Here is a 13,509-nt window from a genome sequence, read left to right as displayed (position 1 = left end):
AGGGGTCTGTTTCCAAAGCCCTGGTTCTGTTTTTTGTTTTTCAAGGACTAGGAGATCCCTGAGGGCACTCACTGCGCAGAAAGAGGACCAATGTAGTAATGATAGTTACTGATTATATCAAGGGACACTCAGACCCTCCTCCAAATGGATCTCTTCCCTCCCCAGAGTTTGACACTCATTGTTTCTTCCACTTGTGGGCCCTGACAGCAACCTGCCCGCATGATCTTTTCTCGCCGTTCCGGTCGTACATGTTATAATGGTTAAAGCACCAGTCCTGGGGTCAGACTAGCTGTGTTCAGCCCCGTCTTCCACGGGCCAGCCGTTAAACCTTGGGCAAGTGACTTCACTCCCTGTGCCCTCCCTTCCTCAATTGTAAATGAGAATCATAATGGTACTGCTTGCTTGGTTTTAAATTTTACATGTGGCTACTTGCGTAACCACCCCCCAGATCAAGATGGAGAACGTTTCCAGGCACCCCAGAAAGTTCCCTCCTGCCCTTTGCCAGTCAACACCCATTGCCTCCCACAGCCCGCCCCCAGGGAGCCACGAACGAGAATTCTTATCACCGATGATAGAGGAGCACTTCATATGAATGGAATCCTGTGTGTGCACTCCTTCGTGTCTGGTTTCTTTTGTTCGGCATGTTTGTAAGATTTCTCCATCGCTGGGTGGCTTGGAAGATCAGGCTATGCGCGGCCCAGGGCCCAGCACAGTCACAAATGACAGTGAGCCTGCGTAGGACCCCAACGGGAGATCCCAGAGGGCGGGAACGCAGTCTGTGCCCCTGGGCTCTGTGTCCACCGGATGCAGCGTGTGACTCACAGGGACTTCTGATGTTCTCTGAAGACCTTTGATGCTGCTTTGGTGGGAATGGTGCTCAGGAATGGGCTGCCCTCAGCTATTGTCCCCAGGTTGCCCTTCCCCATTCATCCTCTGTGAGCTCGAGAGCAGGTAATAAGCTTATCACCTAATATGAGCCTTCCTAGCACCCCTGCTGGGGGGGCAAGGCTGTTCCACACCTAGAACTTAACTTGATCCTGCACCCATAGGTTCTTAGAGTGGCCAAGAAGAGGTTGGAAAGATCCCCGAAACTGCCCTCAGCCTGTGTTTTGGAGGTTAGGTGTACCAGGACATATGTTTGGTTGTGTACCTCCAACACGTGTGCTGGACAGCCTCAGGGGAAGGTTGTAAACAGCTTGACGCCTGTGTGCCTCCAGCCGTTGGGGCACCCCTTCCTCCCCGCCTTGCACCTACCAGAGCTTAGGATGGTGGAAATGAGGGCTGGTCATTTGGGTTTGAACCTACCTCCAACAGACCCAGCTCTCCACCTTGCCCCAAAAGAGCAAGTCTGAGGTCTCTGTGGTCTGTCACTGGTTGGCTGCTGTCCTGTCATCTGACCAGGCTCCATTACAGGCTTGGAGTAGGTAACCCTATGTTCCCATGTGGTCCCAATCTGGATGACTCCTAGGAGATCTGGGGGTCCCAGGATTCTGCCTGCATTGTAACGCAAGAGAGGAATATAGGCATCGGGCAGAATTATCTAAAGTTAGCGATATTTGGCAATGATGTGGCTGGCAAGACCCCACATTAGGGAATGGTCCAGATCAGCCGTCTCCACTGGGTCCTGCCTAACTCTTAGCCTGGTTCACGAGGCCCTCCATGTGCTGGTCTGTGCCCACTTCTCCAGTGTTATCTGCCACCTCACCCCCCTGCTCACTCGGTGTTCTAGCCATGCTGGGCTATTTATAGTCGCCTTGAGGGGCCCTGCTGTTTTACATTTTGTGCCTTTGCCAAGCCTCTTCTCGTTGCCTAGAACTCTGCTCCCATCCCCCTCCGCCTGGCAAGCACCCACACATCCTTCAAGATTCAATTAATAATATTAATAATAGCCACTAAGATTTATAGGGTACTTACTATGTGCTAAGTGCTTTGTGTGCGTTATTCCAGTTCATCCTCAAAGCAGCCCTGGGCACTTGGCCCCTTCGTCATCCTCTTTCACATTCACTGGGTTAACCAATATCCATTCAGAGGTATCTGCCCTGTATCAGGCACTCTTCTGAGCACAGAGAAAGATTAGGAAGTGATGGAGCCAGAGTTGGAACCTAAGCTGGGGGACCCCAGGGTCTTGCTCTTAGGCACAGTAATAAACCACCTCCCTTTGAGTACCAGCTCAGCTCTTCTAGCCATCCCCTCACCCACACTGTTGCCTCCTCCCTCCTCTCTGCCTCACCTGTGAAGTCCTTCCGTCATGGCACCGAGGATGTCGTCTTGCTCATTGGACAGCCTTCCTCTGCTGGGCTGTAGGGGTATCACTTAGGAATGTGTCTATTTTAAGTGGCAGAAAACCCAACATTTAGGGGCTTATATTTTTCCTTTCAATAAAAAATGAGGTGAGCTCTTTCTGGTGTGGCTCAGTAGCTCAACAGCATCAAGGGAACGTCTGTGTTCTTTCTTGATCATTTCCTCAGGTGGCAATATGGCCACTGTAGCTCCGGTCATCACACTTGAGTTCAAGGCAAGAAGTCCCTTTTTAATCACCAAAGCAAAGGCCTTCCCGGAGGCCCCATCATACTTTACTTGGGTCTCATGGACCAGAACGATGTCAAATGGCCACTCCTAGTTGTGAGAGAGTCAGAAAAAGCAAGCATCCTGCCTGGGACTGGGTCCTTTGCCACCTCATTTAAAACCAGGGTAAGGTAAGCAGGGATGAAGGGAAGATGGATATTGGGTAGGAGACCAGCAGTATGTGCCAGTGTCCTAAAGAGCAGAGATCATGTATTAATTTCTCTCAAATTCTTAGAACCTGAGTGCTTTATGATTGTTTTGTGCTGTTGCCTTGCATTTATTCTATGCACATACAGACACTTTTATTTTTTCAAACATAGTATCATACTGTACACACTACTATTTCCTTTTCAGTTAATAAAATTATCTACACCATCCGTATAATTTTAATGGCTACGTAGTAGTCCATCTTGGAGAAATACTATACTTAATGAGTTCCCTATAATCATTCAGTTTGTTTTTAATATTTCACAATCATAGACAGCCCCGTGATTAATAACCTTGCAACCTTATTTTTAGATACACTTCTCTTTTTAAAAATATTTTATTTATTTGAGAGAGAGAGAGCACAGAGGGAGAGTGAGAGGGAGAAGCAGACTTCCCGCTGAGCAGGGAGCCCAATGCAGGGCTCGATCCCAGGACCCTGAGATCATGACCTGAGCCAAAGGCAGGCGCTTAACCGACTGAGCCACCCAGGCGCCCCTGGATACACTTCTAATTAATTTCTTAGGACATAGTCTTGGGTTATGCTGGGTTAAAAGCTGTGCCAACTATCAAAGCTTTTGAAACAAGTTACCAAACTGACTTCAAACAAGTTGTACCATACCCTCCAAGAGTTTCTTTTTTTCTTTTTTAAAGGTTTTATTTTAAGTAATCTCTACACCCGACATGGGGCTCAAACTCACAACCCTGAGATCAAGAGTCGCACCGTCTACTGACTGAGCCAGCCAAGTGTCCTCATACCCTCCAGGAGTTTCTGAGGCTGCCTCTTTCCTGACAATTTTGAGTATTTTTTAACCTTGCTGATTTGATAGAAAAATTGCAAATATATATACATACATATATATGTGTGTGTGTGTGCACTTGCATTTTCTTTGATTACATTTTAAATGTATATATACGTTGAGAATGTGTAGTTCCCCACTTAATTTTCTCTTCATTTTTCTAACATTTAGAAAGTCAAAGTATTCACCTTTTTCTCATTTTGCAGAAGTTTGCAAAAGTGCTTCATATATTCAGGAGACGAGGAAGTTCCTGGGAGAAGGGTGCAGCTGAGATGGATTCGAAGGCTAAATAGGATTTCACGGGGTGGACAAGGGGTGAGGAGGTCTAGGTGTTCTAGGTCTAGGAACAGCATGTGTGAAGGTCCAGAGGGGAAAACAGTGCCGTGTGTCTGGGGACTATATTAATTTCACAGGGGTGCCATAAAAAAAGTTACCACAAACTTGGTGGCTTAAAACAACAGAAATTTATTTTCTTGCAGTCTGGAGACCAGAATCCAAAATCAAGGTGTTGGCAGGGCAGCGCTCCTTGCTGAGATTGTAGGGGGTGAATTCTTGCTTGCTTCTTCCCATCTCTGGTGATTCCAGGCATTCCTCGGCTTTTGGCAACCTAACTCCTAATCTCTGTCTCCGTCTTCACATGGCCTTCTGTGCATCTGCATCCTCTCTCCTTCTGTCTCCCATAAGGACACATCATCAGACTTAGGACCCACTCAGTTAATCTAGGAAAATCTCATCTCGAGATCTTCAACTTAATGACATCTGCAAATACCCTCTTTCCAAATAAGGTCACATTCACAGGGACTGAGGTTAAGATTTGAATATTTATATATATTTGAGAGCTCCTATAGAACCCACTGCAGGGACCAGGAAGATGTCCGATATTACTCGGCAGCAGAGTATGAGCCTGTAAAGGTAGATTCGGATGCTGGCCATAAAGGGCCTTGAGCTGGGGCATTTGAGATTTACCCTTTAAGTGAATGGAGAACTGTTGAATTTCTTTTTTTTTTTTTTTTAAGATTTTATTTATTTATTCATTAGAGACAGAGAGAGAGAGGCAGAGGGAGAAGCAGGCTTCCCGCGGAGCAGGGAGCCCGATGTGGGACTCGATCCCAGGACCCTGAGATCATGACCTGAGCCGAAGGCAGATGCTTAACCATCTGAGCCACCCAGGCTCCCCGAGAACTGTTGAATTTCAAACAGGGAAGAAACACTATCAGATTTTCAGTCTGGCTCATGGGGAGGTAGTGTTGGAATTGTCTTTGTAAGAGCTGGCGAGGGTGGGGAAGTGGTTCAGGAGTGGAGATAGTTCAGGATATAGAAGATGAGGAGTAGGAAGAAGGAGGGATCTAGAATGGTCCCTAGGCTTCCAACTTGAGCAATCTAGCATATTACCGTCAAGAAAAGGGTGGATTTGAGGTTCCTGAGGATGGAGATGTCCAGAAACCAATCAAAGAGATGGGTCTACAGCCCAGACCTCTCCCTGGCATGTAAATAAAATTTGGGAGAGGGAGCAAAGCAGGGATGACAGAAGCTTGGAGAACACCAGTTTTTCCCTATCATTTTATTTTTAAAATTTTCAAACATACATAGAAGTGTAAAGAATTATACAGTGGGGAGCGCCTGGCTGACTCTTAATCTCAGGGTCATGAGTTCATGAGTTCATGCCATGGAGTTGGGCATGGAGCCTACTTAAAATTGAAAAAAAAAAAAAGAATTGTTCAGTGAATACCCATGTACCCACCATCTAGAGTCTATAATTATCTATACTTTTTGGATGTTTTCTGTTTTCTACACTTGCTTCATCATACCTCTCTCCATTCCTTTGAGCATCATCAATCCATCTTGTTTTTTATGTGTTTCAGATAGCAGTACACTTCACTTCAACACTTAAGCATGAATGTCATTAACTAGATAGAGTTCAGTGTTTAGTGAAATGCACAAATCTTAAGTGTATTTCACGAAGGTAATGAATGCATCCACCTATGTACTCCAAATCCCTTTCAAGATACAGAACATTTTTTAAAGATTTATTTATTTATTTGAGAGAGAGAGAGAGAGTTCACACACAAGAGGGGGAGAGACAGAGGGAGAGAGTCCTCAAGCAGACTTCTCAATGAGCACAGAGCCCGACGCAGGGCCTGATCCCATGACTCTGAGATCATGACCTGAGCCGAAATCAAGAGTCAGATGCTTAACCAACTGAGCTACCCAGGCCCCCCAGGATATAGAACATTTCTATCATTTTGAAAGTTCCCTGTGCCCCTTACAATCAGCTACTATCTCTATTCCAACCCCAGAGGTAACCACTGTTTTCTTTTTTATTTTTAACCATAGAGTAGTTTTGTCTGTTCTAGAACTTCATGTATGTGGAGCCATACAGGATATGCTCCTTGGTGTCTGACTTCTTTTACTTGGCATAATGCCTGAAAGAGTTATTTCTGTTATTGCATGTATCAGTAGTTTGTCCCTTTTTACTGGTGAGCAGTATTCTATTGTAAGGATATTTAAAGAATACCCATTTTCAAGGGGTGGGCAGAGACTTAGAGACCAAGGAGACTTAGAAGGAACAGTGAAGGCAGTAGGAAAAGCACCTAGACAGAATGTCAAGGAAAATCATCTGGATCAATTACAATTAAGTTTGAGTACATGCAACATAAAAGCTAAATAACAGTGGCTTAAATCACATGAACATTTTTTTTTCTCATGTAAAAGAAGTCTGGGGGCACCTGGCTCAGTTTGTTAAGCATATACCTTTGGCTCAGGTCATGATCCCGGGGTCATGGGATCAAGCCCCGTGTCGGGCTCCCTGCTCAGCAGAGAGCCTGTTTCTTCCTCTCCCTCTGCTTCTCCACCCCCTCCCCCACTCATGCTCTCTCTCTCTCTCTCTCTCTCTCTCTCTGTGAAATAAATACAATCTTAAAAAAAAAAAAGAAGTCTGGAGGTAGACAGTCCTGGAGTGGTATGGCAGCTCATCATGCCATCACCACCCCAGGCTCCCAGCTTTCTGCTCAGCTAGCTTCAGCACTGGTTTCAATCCTCAATGTCACCTCATGGCTTAATATGGCTGCTGGAGCTCCAGCCATTCCATCTGCTTTCCAAACTGGCAATAGAAGGAGAAAACATGGGGGTGGGGCGAGGAGTGGCGTACCTTCCAACTAAACCAATCGTTTTTAGCAGCCTTCCTCAAAGTTTCACACATATCCACTTAACATGTCATTGGCTGGAACTTAATCACGTGGTCCACACCGCTAGGGAAAGTAGTCTTTTAGTTAGCCACTGGGCACACTGCCACTCCAAATACAATTATATTTCTGTTACTAGGAGGGGAAACGGATATTGGCTGTTAAAGCCTCCTCTGCCTTCTCTCTTTTGAGACCTGGCAGCCAAGCCTTTGTATCTGTGGCCTCTCATAAACTGAAGCCTGTACTTGGTAGATTTCCATCCTCCTGAGTCCCCAGGGCTCCTTCCTTCTCTGAGGGTTGGTTTCTCTGTCTTTTCTATAGCTTTTGTATCCCTTTTCCTGGTAAGGGCTCTCCTGGGTCTCTGACTGACTTCCTGGGCTGTTAGTGTTTTACAGAGGGTGGAATGAAAGGGAAAGTATGTAAGAACATTTGCAGAGAGCTCTGTGTGCACTTTCCTCCACTCCTGGGCCGGGACCCCTCCCTCCTGTCTTTGGTCAGCCTCCCCTGACCAGGAGAGCTGTGGAAGTAGACTTCTCTGGAAGTTAGAAACTTAAAGGAAAAAGGATGGCATTCAGAAACAGACAGACAGACCGGGGTTCAGATCCCTTCTGGGCAAATCTTTCTGAGACTCCCTGACCTTGTCTGTAAATTGGGGATGGAAACAATAGCCTTACAGATGTAGCTAGGTTAAGAGGAGTGGGACATGCAGGCCCATGGCTGCCCCTCTGATGAGGATAAATTGGAGCTTATGCAGATCTGATCCTGTGACCTCTGGGAATATAGGTCAGTGTGCAGGAGAGTCAGCATGGCCTGCTGGAATCTGAACTTTCGGCCAGGTTGGGGTTCACCATAGCTCACACCCCTGGCCTTGACCCCAGGCCCTAACAGGCCAGCCTGGAGCCTCCTGGAGGAGAGATGGCAGGTTAATGTGATGTTTCATTCCCTCCTTACGTGTCTCCAAAGTGAGTAGACCTCACCAGACAGCCGGGCCCCCTCACAGTGCCAGACTTGGGCCGACTGGATGCCGCAGCTTCTCTTCCTTCCTTCTGCCCCCTGGAAATAGCAGAATCGGCTCACCCCCACCAACCTCATGCATAGGCCCTGTGTCCTCCCGTCAGCGGGCCCTATCTCCGTGTGCATGGCACACACACATTTCAGTGGCTGGATCCTGTGGTTCTTCACATGCATGCCTGTTCTGGGGGGAAAAAATAATAGCTTACATCTTCTGACAGCTCAATGGGCCATCAGTACAGGGACTGGAGAGAAAGTCAGAGGGAGCAGGTGCAGCAAGCCTGGGGGAAGCTCTCGGCTGCCAAAGGGCCAGATTGGACTGAGTATTGCCATGGCCAGGCGCCCTGGTGACCTGTTGACACCATTCTCAGGCTGCTGGCTGCCCAGGGGCTGGTATGTTGTGACACGAGGAGCCAGGGCACCGTGGAGAATTTGGCTCAAGCCTGAGACCTGAGAGGGACAGTGCATTCCTCTGCTCATTCATTCCCTCCACACACGTTTCCCGAGATCCTGCCGCACGTGGGTTCTGGGCACAGCGATGACTGAGACACCCAGTTCCCGCCGCAGGGCCACAGGGACGACTGGGCAAGGTCAACAGGGGCACTAGAAGGCCACATTGCTGTTGTTCTGAGCCAAGACACCAGGGAGGACAGCCTGGAAGTAGTATCATCTGAGCGGATGATAGGACGAGGCCCAGCCAGCGGGTGAGGGGCCGTGAGAGGGTCGCTCGTGCCGCTGCAGGAGAGACCCCTCCTTGGTGGAGCTAGGGGGCCTTTCTGAGGGGCTGTGCCCCCGGGGGCCCAGCCCCGTGTGCCCAGGAGGGGCATCTGTGTGTGGGCTCTGCAGCCTGGTCGGGTTCACGGCAGCTCAACTTCCCTGCAGCCTTTTCTTCCCTCACCTCTGAAGGGGGCCTCCACTGAAATTACAGAAGTAAGTGCCAGCTTTGGAGTCTGCTGTTAACCCATGTCCCTGCCAGGTCTCGGGGCCCACCTTCTCGCCCACACTTGGCCAGCCCTGGGCTCCATCGTGCGCAGGGGCCTTGTTCGGAGGAGCGAGGGCTCCCCGGGTGCAGGGCCCAAGCCCTGCACCCTGAAGCCCGCTCTGCCCCCCACACCCGGGATCGGCTCAGTGTACAAATGGTACCCAAGGAGGAGGGGCTCAGGAAGTGACATCGCTTGGCCCGCCCCACCTCCTTATTCCCTATAAAAAGCAAAATGGTGACTCAGAGAGGAGAGTTGGAAGCGTCCTGCCTCCCGCTCTCTCTGTGAATTTTTAGACTTGGAATTAGGCAGGAGGCAAAGGAAACAGCGGCTCAAAATCCACGACTGACATGCTATTAAGCGGGTGGCAACAGTGGAGCCGCTCCTCCCTGACTCCCAGCAGCCCCTGAACTGCAGCCGCGGTGCCTGCTGGCGCTCCCCAGCCCCTCACGAGGCCCGGGCCCCCCGTGCAGCCCCCGCCCGGGCCAGGCCGTGCATGCGGCGGCGGGGGGCATGGCAGCCGGGGGTCGCCGCCGGCGCCCACTGCGCTACCAGTCCCTGGCAGCCCTCGTGGAGGACTCTCAGTGGCCTTTCTTGTTCCTTGTCTCAGACTTCAGCTACGGGACAGACGACTACGACGGAGAGGGGAATGAGGAGCAGAAGGGGCCCCCGGAGGGCTCGGAGACCATGCCGTACATCGACGAGTCGCCCACCATGTCACCCCAGCTCAGTGCCCGTGGCCAGGGCGGCGGGGACAGCATCTCCCCCACCCCACCTGAGGGGCTGGCACCTGGGGTAGGTACACCTGCTTTTCCTTCTGGGCTGGAGAAGTGGGGGTTCTAGGAGAGGGGGGCAAGCAGGCATGAGGGTCATGGGCCAGGCTCTGCTTAGGATGCTCCTGGGGGAGCAGGGCTGGGGAAACGTGGACCTGGACGTTCTTCGTGGCCTCGTCATCTCATTCCGGTCCTGGGCCCCTCGCAGACTAGGCTCCCCGCCCCCTCCCCACCTGCTGCTCTCTCTGCCACCCCTGCACCTATCTCTGCCTCCTCTACCAGCCATCTGCTTCCCTGGACACCCTCACTTCCTCTCTCAGCTTTCTCTTCCAGCCCCTCTCGAGCAGGATGGGGCCTGGTGAGGGGGGTGGGAACTGGCTCTTCTCTCTGGGCCGGAGCTGGGCAGGGGCTGCACACGTGACCCGTGGGCTGTAGATGTCCAGATGCTGGCTCAGCAAAGCAAGGCTGGTCTCTGTGCTCTCTGCGGGGTGGAGTGAGCTGCTCCAGCAGCATTCCCCGAAGATCAAGGGCCCCATTCTGCCCTCCTCTGGTGACTCTGGAAGGGAATGAGCCCTAATGGTGTCCCCCTCTCCTCTTGTTGACTGATGGGAGCTCTGCTCCAAAGAGAAGCATTTTACAAGGAATATTAAGTATGTGCTTTGACAGGCTGGGAGGTTTGCAAGCCTTGTAATTAATGCTGTTTCTGGCCGCAGGGCCCGGCTCTGTGTGTGCCCAGCTTGTACGCAGCACCTGAGACAGAGGAGCAAGCGAGACAGAGGGGTTCCGGGGGCTGTTTTTCTGGAGTTGGAGAGAATCAAAGCCGTTCCTCCATGTGGGGGTGGGGGTGGGGCTTGGAGGGCCTGGTCCTGCTCTGCTCTGGAGAGGGCTTGTCCAGGTGTGTTTTGGGGAGTCCCCTTTTATCCCTCTCATACCCCCGAGGAGCAGTCACTGAGGTGCCTTGGGATACTTGTTCCCCTCCTGAAGGGCCCAGCAATCCCCCCTCCAGCAGGAGGGCTGCCTGGACTCTAGCATTTCTGGAGAACACCCTGCTTCTTTCCCTCGCAGCCTCCTTGGCCACCCTCCACCCCTCTACAGAGCTCTCACCCCCTCTTTGCACACTGGGGTGGTTGTTATAGCCTTTGGCAACAAGGGCCTTGGCAACCAGCTTCCCACTTGGGGGAAGCCACATTGTTGCCATGGCAACAGAGGCCGAGGCAGAGCTTAGTGGCTGCCAGGCATTTCGAGTTTGGAAACGGATGGTGGGGGCAGGTGGGAGGTGGAGGGGACGGCTGAGGTTCAGGACCCGCCCCCCAGCTGACATTCTGGGATGTTGTCCTGTCCTCCCTAAGGAAGGTGAGAGACCACCGTCTTGGACAGGCAGGGTAGGGTTTTTCTACTGATGAAGGAGGGAGTATTCTGGAACCTGAACTGAGGCCAACCAGGGGAAACAAGGAGAAAACTCTTGCTTCTCATCTCTGCCTTTGGGTCTCTGACCAAACAGAGCTCAGAGGACCCCTGGAGGACTCAGCTGTTACCCACTATGAGCAGGTGCAGGAAGATTCACTGTAGGACCCAACCCAGGGCCAGGAATGCAGGCCAAGAGTTGAGAACGTGGGGCCGAATAGAGCTGCTGATGGAAAGAAAAGCAGCTTTGCTCTTTTCTTCCTCCCTCTCTGCCTTCCTTCTTTCTCCCTGTCCCGTTCCTTCCCTCATCACATGACCCCCTTACTGGAGTGCTTGTCCATTGGTTTTTAGATTCCTTGGTGAAAGGTCCTGTTGGGTGCTTTCTCCAGTGAAACAGGCACAACGGGAGACCCACCCCACCCCACCCCCTTGCCTGGAGGGCAGAGGCTTTGGCGCAGTGACTTTTTTCACTTTGTGGCTGCTCATTTTGCTCGGTGGCTCACGTGGAATAACTTGGTTTGAGGACTTTGAAATCCACAGATGCTACAGTGACAACTGACTAAAGGGCTTGGGGCTTGGGAACCCCAGAATCGATTTTTTTACACCATTCGCTATAAGACATGTTAGGGTTGGGGAGCATTTACCCAACTTGGGGATCCTGGTAAAGATTTCAGCCCCGTGCACCCCCCTGCCTGCGGGCCTCACCGCCCCCGTGCACCCCCTCCACGCCTGCAGGCCTCCCCTCCTAGAGTCAGTTACATTTCCCCCCGCTTTCCGCTGGGTCACTGGCCCCATCTAGTGGACTCTGTAAGTATTGCTGTTTACATTGGGGTGTTGGAGAGAGTTGACACACCCCTTCCTGAGTACTTGGGGGTTGTTTTGGTTAAAAAAAAAAAAAAGAAAACCAAGGTTTCTGCTACTTGGCTCTGTTCATTTGGCTAGGCAGGGCCCCTCCCTGCCAGGCTTCCTGTTGGGGCCTTGGGAACCAAGGGGAATTTTGGACTAAATCAGACAATTGTTCTAGATATTTAGATGTCAGTCCTCTGGCAGCTGAGCATTTCATTCCCAAATATACAGCCAACTTGTTCCGGGAAGCCTAAGGTTTGGTCTTTGTATTTGGTCAGGGCTCTCCAGAGAAACAGAACCAATAGGATGCCTATCGGCATCTGCACCTGCATCTAGATTTAGATCTATAGAGAGATTTATGATAAGGAATTGGCACACTTCGGGGCGCCTGGGTGGCTCAGTCGTTAAGCATCTGCCTTCAGCTCGGGTCATGATCCCAGGGTGCTGGGACCAAGCCCCACATCGGGCTCCCTGCTCGGCAGGAGGCCTGCTTCTCCCTCTCCCACTCCCCCTGCTTGTGTTCCCTCTCTCATTTTGTCTCTCTGTCAAATAAATAAAATCTTTAAAAAAAAAAAAAGGAATTGGCGCACTTCATTATGGAGGCCAGGAAGTCCCAAGACCTGCAGACAGCAAGCTAGACACACAGGAATGATGTATAGTTAGCTCTAGGTTGAGCCTAAAGGCCTGAGAACAGCAGAGCCTGATGGTGTAAGTTGCAGTCTGAAGCCAGCAGGCTCAAAACCCAAGAAGAGTCAGTGTTTCAGGCTGGGTCTAAAGCCTGGAAGAGACTCATGTCTCAGCTCAACTGGCAGGATGAGTTCCCTCTTATTCAGCCTTTTTGTTCTATTTGGGTCTTCAGTGGATTAGATGAGGCCCACCACCCATATTAGGGAGAGTAATGGGCTTTACCCAGTCACCTGATTCAAATGTTAATTTCACTCAGAAATGCGCTCACTGACACACCCAGAATAATTTTGACCAAATATCCGGGTACCCATGGCCCAGTCAGGTTGACACATAAGTGTAACCATTGTAACAGTCTTAATCAGTGCCCAGAGAATGGAAGGAACATGAGCTTTGACTAGATGAATACCTGCTACTCTCTAGTTGTGAGACACTGAACAAGTGTCATAACCCCTCTGAGCCTCACTTTCCTCATCTTTATTTTTTAATTTTATTTTAAGATTTTATTTATTTGAGAGAGTGTGAAGGGTGGGGCAGAGGGAGATGGAGAGAATCTCATGCAGATTCCATGCTGAACATGGAGCCCAATGTGGGACTTGATCTCACGACCCTGAGAAAATAACCTGAGCCAAAATCAAGAGTCGGATGCGTAACCGACTGAGCCACCCAGGTGCCCCTTGCTCATCTTTAAATAGGACCAACGACCCGAAGGCTTGTTGAGAAGAGGGACTGAGATAGCTCAGGTAAAGCCCGCAGCATTGGGTCTGGCTCATCCTGATGCTCAGTCCTTAGTGACTGGGACCCACAAGACTTTTCTTGACAGCTTTTGAAGCCAAGACCATTGCAAGGACCTAGGCTGATGATATTTGCTAGACAACAACTGAATCTGCTTTTTGCAACCTCCTTTCTGGGGTTGGTAGGTATGGTAACCCAGATGCAGCCAGGTACCTATAGGGTTGGCAGGATAGACACATACTCCTCACTCCCCAACACACCCCTACGGCCTTACTCTGCTGCCCTTGTCGTAGATATGCCCCAGCTGTGCAGCCCACAGGCATCG

General features: G+C 50.5%; 1 protein-coding gene across 2 annotated transcripts in view; it reads left to right on the top strand.

Annotated features, from left to right (window-relative positions):
• Positions 1–13,509, top strand: part of ABR (ABR activator of RhoGEF and GTPase) — a 171,888-nt gene that overhangs the window by 71,147 nt on the left and 87,232 nt on the right. For both annotated transcript variants that reach the window (XM_035027633.1, XM_035027634.1), the window contains exon 2: positions 9,353–9,537. In XM_035027633.1, coding sequence (XP_034883524.1) covers positions 9,353–9,537 — 185 coding nt within the window. The remainder of the gene's footprint in view (positions 1–9,352; positions 9,538–13,509) is intronic.

Source organism: Mirounga leonina, unplaced genomic scaffold (assembly GCF_011800145.1).
Source record: "Mirounga leonina isolate KUSES-001 unplaced genomic scaffold, KU_Mleo_1.0 Mir_200, whole genome shotgun sequence".
NCBI lineage: Eukaryota > Metazoa > Chordata > Mammalia > Carnivora > Phocidae > Mirounga > Mirounga leonina.
This window is presented reverse-complemented; position numbering and strand designations above follow the sequence as displayed.